This window comes from Somniosus microcephalus, unplaced genomic scaffold (assembly GCF_052327205.1).
Source record: "Somniosus microcephalus isolate GS21.2 unplaced genomic scaffold, FLI_Smic_1.0 scaffold1, whole genome shotgun sequence".
NCBI classification, from domain to species: domain Eukaryota; kingdom Metazoa; phylum Chordata; class Chondrichthyes; order Squaliformes; family Somniosidae; genus Somniosus; species Somniosus microcephalus.
In genome coordinates, this window is record NW_028225188.1 from 1,368,743 (window position 1) to 1,382,460 (window position 13,718).

Genomic DNA, 13,718 nt, shown 5'->3' on the forward strand with positions numbered 1-13,718 from the left:
CATCAGCTTCTCTCTGCACGCTAGTACTGAGAGAACAGGGAATAATCTTTAAATCCAGCCCCGTTATTGGGGTTTTAACATTAACAAGCCCCAGTTGCCTGAATTAACATGGTTCAGTCCTGGATGTGATTAAAGGCATCGGAAACAGTGGAATCGACCCACCGCAGTCACACTGTGGACACTCTGGTGTGTCAGCGGGTGGGATACACCAGGGAATCCCTTTCCACACACTGAGGTTGACTCTAATGATCGGGAGTCCCAGGGTTTCGGATACCAGATAATCAAGCTCACAAAAACACAAATTGTCTCTCCAGCCTTTATTAAGAGCGCTGCATAACACAGATCGGGTGATAATTCCCTCAATCTGGAGAATAGAAGTACAGTGGATTGACGCGCAATCTTCTCGAGTCTGTTCCAACTGACAACGATTTAAGTGGCCTGTTCTTATACACAAGCTTGGTTACCGCTCAGGAAATGGGACTGTTTGGACCCGTCTGTTGGCCGCCTCCTGAACTCCTGCTAATTCAGGGAATTTAGTCCATCTGTGACCAGACTATAACCACAAGCCCGTCTGGTTATCACACCTATACGGTCCGTGAGGTTATCAGATTCACACCCAGACGTTGTGCCTTCACTTGTCTGGCACTTCATCCCATAACACGGGTACAGGGGCTCAGTAATGTTTCATTCATCAGAAAAAGACAAAGTACAACAACATACTGGGCAGCTTAACAGAATCTCATCATATTTATGGGGCCATAAATATAATAGTCACTGATAAATCCAGGAGGGAATTTAGGAGAAACTTCTTTACCCAGAGAGTGATGAGAATGGGGAACTCGCTCCCACAAGGAGTAGTTGAGACCAATGGTATAGATGTATTTAAGGAGAAGCCAGATAAACATAGGAGGATATGTCGGAGGAGGCTCGTGTGGAGCATAAACCCCGGCATGGACCAGTTGGGCCGAATGGCCTGTTTCTGTGCTGTACATTCAATGTAATAACATGAACAGTCCACCGGCGCGCTCGAGGCCTTCCGTGACTGGTGGGTACCGGAGGGACTGGCGTGCATCATCACCACCGAAAATAGAATTTTAATTTAATTTAAGTTTCCTTTAAACTTTTTGTGTTATGTTGCAGGTTTTATTGGTTGAGATGGTTGACTTTTAATAGGCAATTGCCTGTGATAAGGAGAAAAACAAAAATAACATTAACAGTCAAATCAAGGGAATCATCAGCACAACAGATTGAAAGATTAAACAATAGTACAAGAATTTATAAAACATTCATCCATTCCACGTTCATGTCACCCCAGCTGTCTACAGGGCCCTGCGCTACAGAACAGTCTGAACTCGCTGGTGTCTCAGCAGGTGATTGGAGCATTTAAAGCTCTTCCCACAGTCAGAACATGTAAACACTCTCTCATCAGTGTGAACAAGCTGGTGTCTCAGCAAGTTGGATGAATTAGAGAATCGCTTCCCACACACAGAGCAGGGAAATGGCCTCTCCCCGGTGTGAACTCGCTGGTGTCTGGTCAGAACCCCGGGGCTTTTAAAGCTCTCCCCACAGTCAGAACATTTAAATGGTTTCACATCAGTGTGAACAAGCTGGTGTCTGGTCAGAGCCCCGGAGCATTTAAAGCTCTTCCCACAGTCAGAACATTTAAATGGTTTCACATCATTGTGAACAAGATGGTGTCGCTTCAGGGCACTGGAGCTTTTGAAACTCTTTTCACACACAGAACATTTAAACACTCTCTCATCAGTGTGAACAAGCTGGTGTGTCAGCAGGGTAGATGAATCAGAGAATCCCTTCCCACACACAGAGCAGGGAAATGGCCTCTCCCCAGTGTGAACTCGCTGGTGTCTGGTCAGAACCCCGGAGCTTTTAAAACTCTTCCCACAGTCGGAACATGTAAACGGTTTCCCATCGGTGTGAACAAGCTGGTGATCCTTCAGATGCCCAGGGCATTTGAAGCTCTTCCCGCAGTCAGAACATGTAAACGGTCTCTCATCGGTGTGAACAAGCTGGTGTTGCTTCAGGACCCTGGAGTATTTGAAGCTCTTCCCGCAGTCAGAACATTTAAATGGTTTCTCATCAGAGTGAACAAGCTGGTGTGTCAGCAGGTGGGATGAATAAACAAATCCCTTCCCACACATGGAGCAGGTGAATGGACTGTCCCCAGTGTGATTGCGCCGATGAATTTCTGATGTAGACGGGGAACTGAATCTCTTCCCGCCGTCCCCACCTTTACCCGGTTTCTCCCCGGTGTGACGGTGCATGTGTCTCGCCAGGTCAGGCGATCGGCTGAAGGCGAGTCCACACACGGAACACGTGAGCGGTTTGTCAGTGCTGCGATCGCTGCTCTCTCCTTCCATGTGCAAAGGCCGATGATATTCAGGTCCTGATGAATCGAGCGACTCTGTCAAATCTTGTGATGTTTGGTTTGAGCTTCCTGTCTGTAAATGCTCCACTTCTAAAACCCAGTAAAAGGAGTGTAGAAAGGGGTAAGAGGGAGAATGTTGTCTCATGTCCCCCTTTCCCAGCCCAGGGACAGTGAAGCTGCATTTCAGGCCCCAGCTGCTGCACAGGTTGGTTGAAAGGATTAACAGTAATGGCGGCTGCAATCCCCACAAGCCCCCGCGCTCCAGAAAGCGCTCCGGCCGCCGCACTGAGTTGTGGCTGACCCCCCGCATGCACCCCATGGCCCCGCCCTCTCCTGCTCCACAGGCGCCCGGCCCACACCGCGCATGCTCAGCACACACCCTGGGCCCCTGTCAATCATCCTCCCCCGCGCCTGCGCGCTGGGCCCGAGCTCCAGGCTGCCGCACGGGGCTTTCTTTGTAAAGTCGGTGTTGGTGAAGAGCCACGATCAGTGAGGGAAACATAGAAGATAGGAGCAGGAGTAGGCCATTCGGCCCCTCGAGCCTGCTCCACCATTCAATGAGATCATGGCTGATCATCCAAATTCAGTACCCGGTCCCTGCCTTCTCCCCATATCCCTTGATCCCTTTAGCCTTAAGAAATATATCCAACTCCTTCTTGAATATATTTAATGAACTGTCCTCCACCGCCCTCTGTGGTAGAGAATTCCACAGGTTCACCACTCTCTGGGTGAAGAAATTCCTCCTCATCTCTGTCCTAAATGGCTTACCCCTTATCCTTAGACTGTGACCCCTGGTTCTGGAATCTACGGCCATCGGGAACGTCCTTCCCGCATCTAGTCTGTCTAGTCCTGTTAGAATTTTATAAGTTTCAATGAGTTCCCCTCTCATTCTTCTAAACTCCAGCGAGTACAAGCCCAATCGACCCAACCTCTCCTCATACGTCATTCCTGCCATCCCAAGTATCAGTCTGGTGAATCTTCGCTGCACTCCCTCCATGGCAAGAACATCCTTCCTCAGATAAAGCGACCAAAACTGCACACAGTACTCAAGGTGTGGTCTCACCAAGGCCCTGTACAACTGCAGCAAGACATCCTTGTTCCTGTACTCGAACCCTCTCGCTACGAAGACCAACATACCATTTGCCTTCTTAACCGCCTGCTGCACCTGCATGCTTACCTTCAGCAACTGGTGCACAAGGACGCCCAGGTCTCGTTGCACTTCCCCTTCTCCCAATCTATTACCATTCAGATAATAATCTGCCTTCCTGTTTTTGACACCAAAGTGGATAACCTCACATTTATCCACGTTATATTGCATCTGCCATGCTTCTGCCCAATCACCCAACTTGTCCAAATCATACTGGAGTTTCTCGGCATCCTCCTCACAGCACACACGCCCACCCAGCTTTGTCTCATCTGCAAACTTGGAGATATCACATCTAGTTCCCTCGTCTAGATCATTAATATATATTGTGAATAGCTGGGGTCCAAGGACCGATCCCTGCGGTACCCCACTAGTCACTGCCTGCCACTCGGAAAAAGAGCCATTTATTCCAACTCTGCTTTCTGTCTGCCAACCAGTTCTCTATCCAATTCAATACCTTGCCCCCAATCCCATGTGCCTTAATTTAGCATGCTAATCTCTTATGTGGGACCTTATCGAAAGCCTTCTGAAAGTCCAAATACACCACATCCACTGGTTCTCCCTGATCTATTTTAGCAGTTACATCCTCAAAAAATTCCAGTAGATTAGTCAAGCACGATTTACCTTTTGTAAATCTATGTTGACTTTGTCCAATCCTGTCACTGTTTTCCAAGTGCTCTATTACATCTTTTATAATGGATTCTAGCATTTTCCCCACTACCGATGTCAGGCTTACCGGTCTGTAATTCCCCGTTTTCTCTCTACCACCTTTTTTGAATAGTGGGGTAAAATTAGCTACCCTCCAATCCATGGGTACTGTTCCAGAGTCTATCGAATGTTGGAAGATGATCAGCAATGCATCTACTATTTCTAGGGCCACTTCCCTGGTGATTGTAATTTTCTTGAGTTCCTCCCTCCCTTCCATTTCCTGATTTACAGTTATTTCTGGGATGTTACTTGAATCCTCTATAGTGAAGACCGATGCAAAATACCTGTTCAATTCAACTGCCATCTCCTTATTTTCCATTATTAATTCCCCAGACTCACTTTCTATAGGACCAATGCTCACTTTGTTAACGCTTTTCTTTTTTAAATATCTATAGGAACTCTTACTATCAGTTTTTATATTTCTAGCTAGCTTTCTCTGGTACTCTCATTTTTCTCTCATTAATCTTATAGTCATTCTTTGCTGTTTTTTATATTCTGTCCAATCTTCTGACCTGCCAGCCATCTTTGCACAATTATATGCTTTTTCTTTAAGTTTGATACTATCTTTAACTTTTTTAGTTAACCACGGATGGTGGGTCTCTCCCCTTGGAATTTTTCTTTCTCGTTGGAATGTATCTATTCTGTGTATTCTGAAATATCCCCTTAAATGTCTGCCACTGCAACTCTATTGACCTCTCCCTTAACCTAATTTGCCTGTTCACTTTAGCTAGCTCTGCTTTCATGCCCTCATAATTGCCCTTATTTAAGTTTAAAATACTAGTCTTGGACCCACTCGTCTCTCCCTCAAACTGAATGTAAAATTCAATCATATTATGATCGCTGCTACCTACAGGCGCCTTCACTATGAGGTCATTAATTAATCCTATCTCATTGCACAATACCAGGTCTAGTATAGCCTGCTCTCTGGTTGGCTCCAGAACGTGCTGTTCTAAGAAACTATCCCAAAAAGATTCTATGAACTCCTCATCTAGGCTACCTTTGCCCATCTGATTTTTCCAGTCTATATGTAGATTAAAATCCCCCATGATTATTGCCATACCTTTCTGACAAGCTCCCATTATTTCTTCCTTTATACTCCATCCTACCGTGTGGTTACTGTCAGGGGGCCTGTACACCACTCCCACAAGTGACTTCTTGCCTTTATCATTTCTCATCTTAACACGCAGGTGCAGCAAGCAATTAGGAAAGCAAATGGTACGTTAGTCTTTATTACAAAAGGATTGGAGTATAAGAGTAAAGTCTTACCGCAATTATATAGGGCCTTGGTGAGACCACACCTGGAGTATTGTGTACAGTTTTGGTCTCCTTACCTAAGGAACGATATACTTGCCTTAGAGGGAGAGCAACAAAGGTTCACCAGACTGATTCCTGGGATGGGGGGATTGTCCTATGAGGAGAGATTGAGTAGACTGGGCCTATATTCCCATGAATTTTGAAGAATGAGAAGTGATCTCATTGAAACACCTAAAATTCTTACAAGGTTTGACAGGGTAGATGCTGAGAGACTGTTTCCCCTGGCTGGGGAGTCTAGAACCAGGGGTCACAGTCTCAGAATAAGGGGTCGGCCATTTAGGACTGAGATGAGGAGAAATTTCTTCACTCAGAGGGTGGTGAATCTTTGGAATTCTCTGCCCCAGAGGGCTGTGGAGGCTCAGTCATTGAGTATAATCAAGGCTGAGATCGATAGATTTTTGGACTCATGGGGAATTGAGGGATATGGGGATCGGGCGGGAAGGTGGGGATGAGGTAGAAGATCAGCCATGATCTTATTGAATGGTGGAACAAGCTCAAAGGGCCGAATGGCCTGCTCCTGCTCCTATTTCTTATGTTCTTAAGAAAGCTGTTTGCTATAGCCTGCTGCCCCACGACAAATACACAGAGGATTTCAGTTACGTGGAGAGACTGGAGAAGCTGGGATTGTTCTCCTTGGAGCAGAGAAGGTGCAGCGGAGATTTAATGGAGGTGATCAAAACATGAAGGGTTTTGATAGAGTAAATAGGAGCATGGGAACAGGAGGAGGCCATTCAGCCCCTCCAGCCTGTTCCACCATTCAATGAGATCATGGCCGATCTGTGTCTTAACTCCACCCACCTGCCTTGGCTCCATATCCCTTTGCTCCCTTGTCTAGCAAAAATCTATCGCTCTGGGATTTAAAATGATTAATTGAGCTGGCATCGACTGCTTCCTGTGGGAGAGGGTTCCACACTTCTACCACCCTTTGTGTGAAGAAGTGTTTCCCAAATTCTCTCCTGAATGACCTGGCTCTGATTTTAAGGTGATGTCCCCTTGTCCTCGACTGCCCCACCGGCGGAAAAAGTTTCTCTCGATCTACTCTACCAATTCCTTTCAAAATCCTAAAATCCTCAATCACTCCTTAACCTTCTAGATTCCAGGGAATACAAGCCTAGTTTATGTAATCTCTCCCTCATAATCTAACCCTTGGAGCCCGGGTAACATTCTGGTGAATCTGTGCTGCACTCCTTCCAAGGCCAATATATCCTTTCTGAGGTGCGGTGCCCAGAACTGTACACAGTGCTCCAGGGAGTTCCAGGGAGTTACTGTGTGTAGGTCCCTGAAGGTGGCGGGACATATTGAGAGAGTGGTTAACAAAGCATATGGGATCTTGGGCTTCATAAATAGAGGTATTGAGTACAAAAGTAGAGAAGTTATGCTGATCCTTTATAAAGCACTGGTTAGGCCACAACTGGAGTATTGCGTCCAGTTCTGGTCACCACACTTTAGGAAGGATGTGAGGGCCCTTGAGAGGGCGCAGAGGAGATTTACCAGAATCGTTCCGGGGATGGGGGATCTTAGCTACAAGGACAGGTTGGAGAAGCTGGATTTGTTTTCATTAGAGCAAAGGAGGTTGAGGGGTGATTTGATAGAGGTGTACAAGATTATGACGGGTTTGGATAGGCTAGACGGGGAAAGGTTGTGCCCACGAGTTGATGGTACAAGGACCAGGGGACACAGATTTAAGGTTTTGGGCAAGAGATACAGGGGGGACGTGAGGAAAAACTTTTTTACGCAGCGAGTGGTGATGACCTGGAACTCGCTGCCGATGGAAGTGGTGGAAGCGGAGACACTCAATGTTTTCAAGGGGAGACTGGATAGGCACTCGAGGGAAATAAACTTGCAGGGCTACGGGGCTAGAGCGGGGGAATGGGACTGACTGGATTGCTCTGCAGAGAGCCGGCATGGACTCGACGGGCCGAATGGCCTCCTGTTGTGCCGTTATGACTCTCTGGGGTCTAACCAGGGCTTTGTATAGCTGTAGCTTATAAGGAGAAACTGTTTCCAGTGGCAGGAGGGTCGGTAACCAGAAGACACAGATATAAGGTCATTGACAAAAGAACCAGAGGTGAGGTGAGGAGAATTTTATTGATGCAGCGAGTTGTTGTGATCTGGAATGCGCTGCCTGAAAGGGCGGTGGAAGCAGAGTCAATAATAACGTTCACTGGGGAATTGGATAAATACTTGAAGGGGAAAAATTTTCAGGGCTATGGGGAAAGAGCAGGGGAGTGGGACTAAATGGAGAGCTCTTTCAAAGAGCCGGCACAGGCATGATGGGCTGAATGGCCTCCTTCTGTGCTGTATGATTCTAGGAGCCACTCCTAGAGTGGAGTGGTGCCCGCAGGGATCGCTTGGCAGGAAATTGGGAGGAGGTGGTTCACACGCAGACAGCATCTGATTTCGAGACGCTGTCTTTTTAAAATTGCTCCTCCACAGGCAAGGAGTGACTCGGTCCCTTTAATGAAAATCACATTGAAAAGAAGAGTCCCTGTCCCTTTAAGAGCCCTCCGCCCACCACTTCCGCCCTTTTCGTAAAGTCTTTGAAATTCATAATAAAAGTTAATGCAGAAAAAATGTGTGTTTGTCTGACTGTATTTTAGTGAGTATCTGTGTCTGTGTGTCTGTCTGACTGTATGTGTGTGTGTCTGTGTAGAATAGCATCATAGAATGATACAGCACAGAAGGAGGCTATTCGGCCCATCGTGCCTGTGCCGGCTCTTTGAAAGAGCGATCCAATTAATCCCACTCCCCCTGCTCTTTCCCCAAAGCCCTGTAAATGTTTTCCCTTCAAGTATTTACCTCAATCTCTTTTGAATTATAATATCGAATCTGCTTCCACTGCCCTTTCAGGCAGCGCATGCCAGGTCACAACAACTTGGTGTAAAAATCTGTTTCCTCATGTCACCTCTGGTTCTTTTGCCAATCGCCTTAAATCTGGTTTCTGTCCCTTCAGCCATTGGAAACGGTTTCTCCTTATTTACTCTCTCAAAATCCATCCTGATTTTGAACAACTCTATCAAATCTCCTCTTAATCTTCTTTGCTCTAAGGAGAACAACCCCAGCTTCTCCCGTCTCTCCACGTAACTCAAGTCCCTCATCCCTGGTCCCATTCTCATAAATTTCTTCTGCACCCTCTCTAAGGCCTTGACATCCTTCCTAAAGTGTGGTGCCCAGCGGAAGCCTAGCCAGTGTTTTATAAAGGCTTAGCATAACCTGCTTGCTTTTGTACTCTATTCCTCTATTAATAAAGTCAAGGATCCTGTATGCTTTTTTAACAGCCTTCTCAACTTGTCCTGCCACCTTCTAAGATTTGTGTACATACACCCCGAGGCCTCTCTGTTCCTGCACCCTCTTTAAAACTGGACCATTTAGTTTATATTGCCTCTCCTCATTCTTCCTACCAAAATGAATCACTTCACACTTCTCTACATTAAATTTAATCTGCCATGTTTCTGCCCATTTCACCAGTCTGGCTACATCCTCCTGAAGTCTGTTACTATCCTCATTGTTTGCTACATTTCCGAGTTTCGTGTCATCTGTAAATTTTGAAATTTTGCCCTGGATCCCCAAGTCCAGGTCATTGATATATATCAAAAAATGCAGTGGTCCGAATCAATGTTCACGTTAAGTTGCGCGGCCACGCAGCGGTCTGGAGGTCCCGCGCAGCCGGCTCACCGCCCTATAAATGGAATAAACGCGCATGCGCGGAAATTTGAATGGGCCGTGCAGCCCGTTAAAGGGGCCACGCACCTCAAAAAAAAGAGGGAACATTGGTCCTAATACCGACCCCTGGGGAACATCACTGTTTACCTCCCTCCAGTCTGAAAAGAAACCGTTCACCACTACTCTCTGCTTTCTGTCCCTTGGCAGAAAATTGGGAGGGGGCGAGAGCAAACAGCACCTGATTTCTCACCAAACACTCAGGGGAGCAGGGGATTAGCCCCACTTTAAATGTCAGTCTCTTACATATATATTATAAAAAGGGAGACGCAGTCCCTTTAATCAACATCACAGTGTGCCTGTCCCTTTAAGAGAACCCCCACCACTCCCATATTTCTCAAAGTGCTTAAAATTAATAATTAAAAATGCTGGAAATTTATATTTTAAAAATTAATTCAGGGAGAAAAAGTATTTTTACTCACAAGTATTTGCTCCAGAGGGTTTTTGTTTCTGCTATATCAATTTAAAAACATACTGTTTTTTAAATGTATCTTCTGCAAAACAAGATTAGTTTGAGCTGTAAAATGTGAAAGGAACATTAAAAATAAACTTTCCCAGGCTCACAGGTCCTGAGCAGGCCCATTTACAAAAAGGCGGCGGGCCGATCCGTCCAATGAGCCGGTTCCAGGTCCCGCCTCCTCCTTCGCCGCGATTGGTTGGAGGACCAAAGCCCCTCGGTCGGTCCTTCAGGCTCCACCTCCCCTCGCTCATTGGTGGAGCGCTCACGTTGGAGGAACAAACATAGAAACATAGAAGATAGGAGCAGGAGTAGGCCATTCGGCCCCTCGAGCCTGCAGGAAAGATGTTTATGATGGTCAGGGAGTCCAGGACCAGGGCTCATAGTCTAAGGATAAGGGGTAGGCCATTTAGGACTGAAATGAGAAGGAATTTCTTCACCCAGAGAGTGGTGAACCTGTGGAATTCTCTGCCACAGAGGGCGGTGGAGGCCAGTTCATTAAATATATTCAAAAAAGAGTTGAATATATTTCTTAAGGCTAACGGGATCAAGGGATATGGGGAGAAGGCAGGGACAGGGTACTGAATTTGGATGATCAGCCATGATCTCATTGAATGGCAGAGCAGGCTCGAAGGGCCGAATGGCCTAATCCTGCTCCTATCTTCTATGTTTCTATGTAGTACTGACTATCCGACAGTGCAGTGCTCCCTCAGTACTGCCCCTCCGACTGTGCAGCGCTCCCTCAGTACCGCCCCTCCAACAGTGTGGCACTCCCTCAGTACTGACCCTCCGACAGGGCGGCGCTCCCTCAGTACTGGCTCTCCAACAGTGCGGCGCTCCCTCAGTACTGCCCCTCCGACAGTGCAGCGCTCCCTCAGTACTGCCCCTCCGACAGTGCAGCGCTCCCTCAGCACTGCCCCTCCGACAGTGCGGCGCTCCCTCAGCACTGCCCCCCCAACAGTGCGGCGCTCCCTCAGCACTGCCCACTCTACCCCTCTCCTAAAGCAGGGGAGTTATGATGAATTGTTAAACAGTTTTTTTTGCAAAGTGACCCAGGCTGTCTGTTGGAAACAATGTGCATTTGAAAGCAGCTTGTATTGTGAAGCTTGTGCCCCTTTGCCAGGCCCGCTGCCTGCGGCCCCTCTCCCAGATTCTAGCCCCAGCTCTGTGCTGACTGAGCTGCTCTCACCTGGGGACAGCGCGTCACAATCGGCCCCAGCGCACCTGAGCTGGAGAGGAGGCCCCGCCCCCTTGCCGCGCCGCCATTGGTTGGAGGACCAGGCCGCCCAGTTCAGTCCTCTCAGCTCAGCCCTCGTCCTATTGGTCAGAGCTCCCGTCAGTCACAGTCCCGGGTCAGGCCTCCATCCACCTGATTGGGCCTCTTCCTGTGATGACGTCACAATCGGGCTCCAGCCTCAGCGCCGGGGGGAGGAAGGTCCCGCCCCTTAGCCGTGCCGCCATTGGTTGGAGGACCAGGCCGCCCAATTCAGACCTCACAACTCAGCCCTCTTCCTATTGGTCAGCGCTCCAGTCAGTCAGAATCACATTGCACCGGCTCACTCCGCCACCCCGCGCGGATCAATCCGCTCCGTTCGGCGTCCGCGGAGGTCCCGCCCGACTCTCAGGTTTGGGTTTTCTCGTATTTTACTTTATAATCTCGCTCTCCGCTCCCCCCCCTCACCTCGATTTAAATCGATTCCCCAACACTTGACTTTACCCCGGCCGCTGATTCCGCCTCTTCCCCGGGCCCGGCCTTCCCACTGCTCCCCGGAGGCCCCGCGCAGGCGCACTGGCATCCTCGTGTTGTGGTGGGCCCGAATAAGTATGCGCGGCCCCGCCTCTCCACATTTAAAGGGACACCCACCCCTTCACATTTAAAGGGACACCCACCCACTCCACATTTAAAGGGACACCCACCGCCTCCACATTTAAAGGGACATCCACCCCCTCCACATTTAAAGGGACACCCACCTCCTCCACATTTAAAGGGACTCCCTCCCCCTCTCTCATGTCCTCTACTGTGGAGGAGGAATTCCTGGAGTGTTTACGGGATGGAGAGCGTCGGCGGGTGTTTCAGCGGCAGAGCGGGGCTACAAAAGGCCCCCGACACCCAGGTAAGGCCTCAGAGCGTCGGCGGGTGTTTCAGCGGCAGAGCGGGGCTACAAAAGGCTCCAGAGACCCAGGTAAGGCCTCAGAGCGTCGGCGGGTGTTTCAGCGGCAGAGCGGGGCTATAAAAGGCTCCCGAGACCCAGGTAAGGTCTCAGAGCATCGGCGGGTGTTTCAGCGGCAGAGCAGGGCTACAAAAGGCTCCCGAGACCCAGGTAAGGCCTCAGAGCGTCAGCGGGTGTTTCAGCGGCAGAGCGGGGCTACAAAAGGCTCCCGAGACCCAGGTAAGGCCTCAGAGCGTCAGCGGGTGTTTCAGCGGCAGAGCAGGGCTACAAAAGACTCCCGAGACCAGTCTCTGAACTCGGAACACAGAGGGAAGGAGAGAGGTAAAAAGAAATCGAAGTGTGATGTCACCAGAAAGCAGGTAAGTGATTGGTTGGTGAGTATTTCTCTCATTTTAAGCTTAAACTCTGGTTTATAGTTTCTAAGGTGCGATATTCATCATCTAGAATCGGGGCAGAGGGTATTTAAAAATAATATTAATAAATTTAATTAATTACATAGAATGGGAGAGCAGGTGATGTGTTGCTGCTGCAATATGTGGGAGCTGGTGGAGACCATTGATGCTCACGGTGATCACATTAAGTGTTGGCTGCTCGAGGAATTCCGGCTCCGTGTTGAAGAGCTGGAGTCCGAGTTTCAAACACTGAGACACATCAGGGAGGGGGAGAGTTACTTGGACTCTGTGTTTCAGGAGGTAGTCACACCAATTAGATTAATTAATTCAGATGTAGTCCGTGGCCAGGGTCAGGATGGTGTGGCTAGAAGTGAGGCAGGTACGGGGAACCAGGAGGTAGTGTTGGAGGAGCCGCAGCCCTTGCTCTTGTCCAACAGGTTGGTGGCTCTTACTCCCTGTGAGGATGGGAACGGGGACTGCGGGGAGGATGAGCAACCTGGCCACAGCACCGTGGAGCGGGGGGCCATTCAAGTGGGGGGAGTTAAAAGAAATGTTGTAGAGGTAGGGGATAGTATCGTTAGGGGTATAGATAGGGTTCTTTGCAGCTGAGAGTGAGAGTCCCGGTGCCAGGGTTAAGGACATCTCCTCTGGGCTGGAGAGAAACTTGGAGTGGGAGGGGGAGGATCCAGTTGTCGTGGTCCATGTTGGTACCAACGACATAGATAGGACAAGGAAACATGTACTGCTGAGGGAGTTTGAGCAGCTAGGGGCCAAATTAAAAAGCAGAACCACAAGGGTAATAATCTCTGGATTACTACCTGAGCCACGTGCAAATTTGGCTAGGGTAAATAAAATTAGAGAGTTAAATGCGTGGCTCAAAGACTGGTGTGAGAGAAATGGGTTTTGCTTCTTGGGACACTGGCATCAGTACTGGGACAGGAGAGAGCTGTTCCGTTGGGACGGACTTCACTTGGCCAGTGTTGGGACTAGAGTCCTGGCGAATCGAATAACTAGGGCTGTAGAGAGGGCTTTAAACTAACTAGTGGGGGGGAGGTTTTAAGAGAGCGAAAAATAAAAATGACAGCGGAGAAGGCAATAGAGCAAGGTAGCAGTGGGGGAATTAAAAACCAGAGCATGTCAGGAAGGGACAGAATGTATAATGGTGAAGTAGTAAAGGGGGTAAAAGCAGGAATACATTGTCAGAAAACATATTTGAAAGTTCTTTATCTGAATGCACGCAGCATTCGTAACAAAATAGGCGTGTTGACGGTACAAATAACTACACATGGGTATGATCTTGTTGAAACGGATTTTTTTGGTCCTCAATCTGGTTCAGTACAAACACTGAGTCGAATACTGGTTTAGTTCAACAGTTGTTTTATTCTGTTGTCCCGGGAGACTTACTCTGATACAGCACCGTTCTGAC

The 13,718-nt window shown here is 48.4% G+C and overlaps 1 protein-coding gene across 2 annotated transcripts; it reads right to left on the bottom strand.

Annotated features, from left to right (window-relative positions):
- Positions 1 to 302: 302 nt before the first annotated feature.
- On the bottom strand, positions 303 to 11,531 carry LOC147084130 (uncharacterized). Of its 2 annotated transcripts, none has more exons than XM_085979851.1 (3): positions 11,447 to 11,531; positions 9,695 to 9,766; positions 303 to 2,476 (listed from the first exon to the last, which is right to left on the bottom strand). In XM_085979851.1, the coding sequence occupies exon 3, from the start codon at positions 2,376 to 2,378 to the stop codon at positions 1,335 to 1,337; it is 1,044 nt and encodes a 347-aa protein (XP_085835977.1). In that variant the 5' UTR covers positions 2,379 to 2,476; positions 9,695 to 9,766; positions 11,447 to 11,531; the 3' UTR covers positions 303 to 1,334. The 2 variants fall into 2 exon arrangements, with proteins under 2 accessions (XP_085835977.1, XP_085835975.1); XM_085979849.1 differs by having other exon boundaries at positions 11,411 to 11,531.
- Positions 11,532 to 13,718: the final 2,187 nt, after the last annotated feature.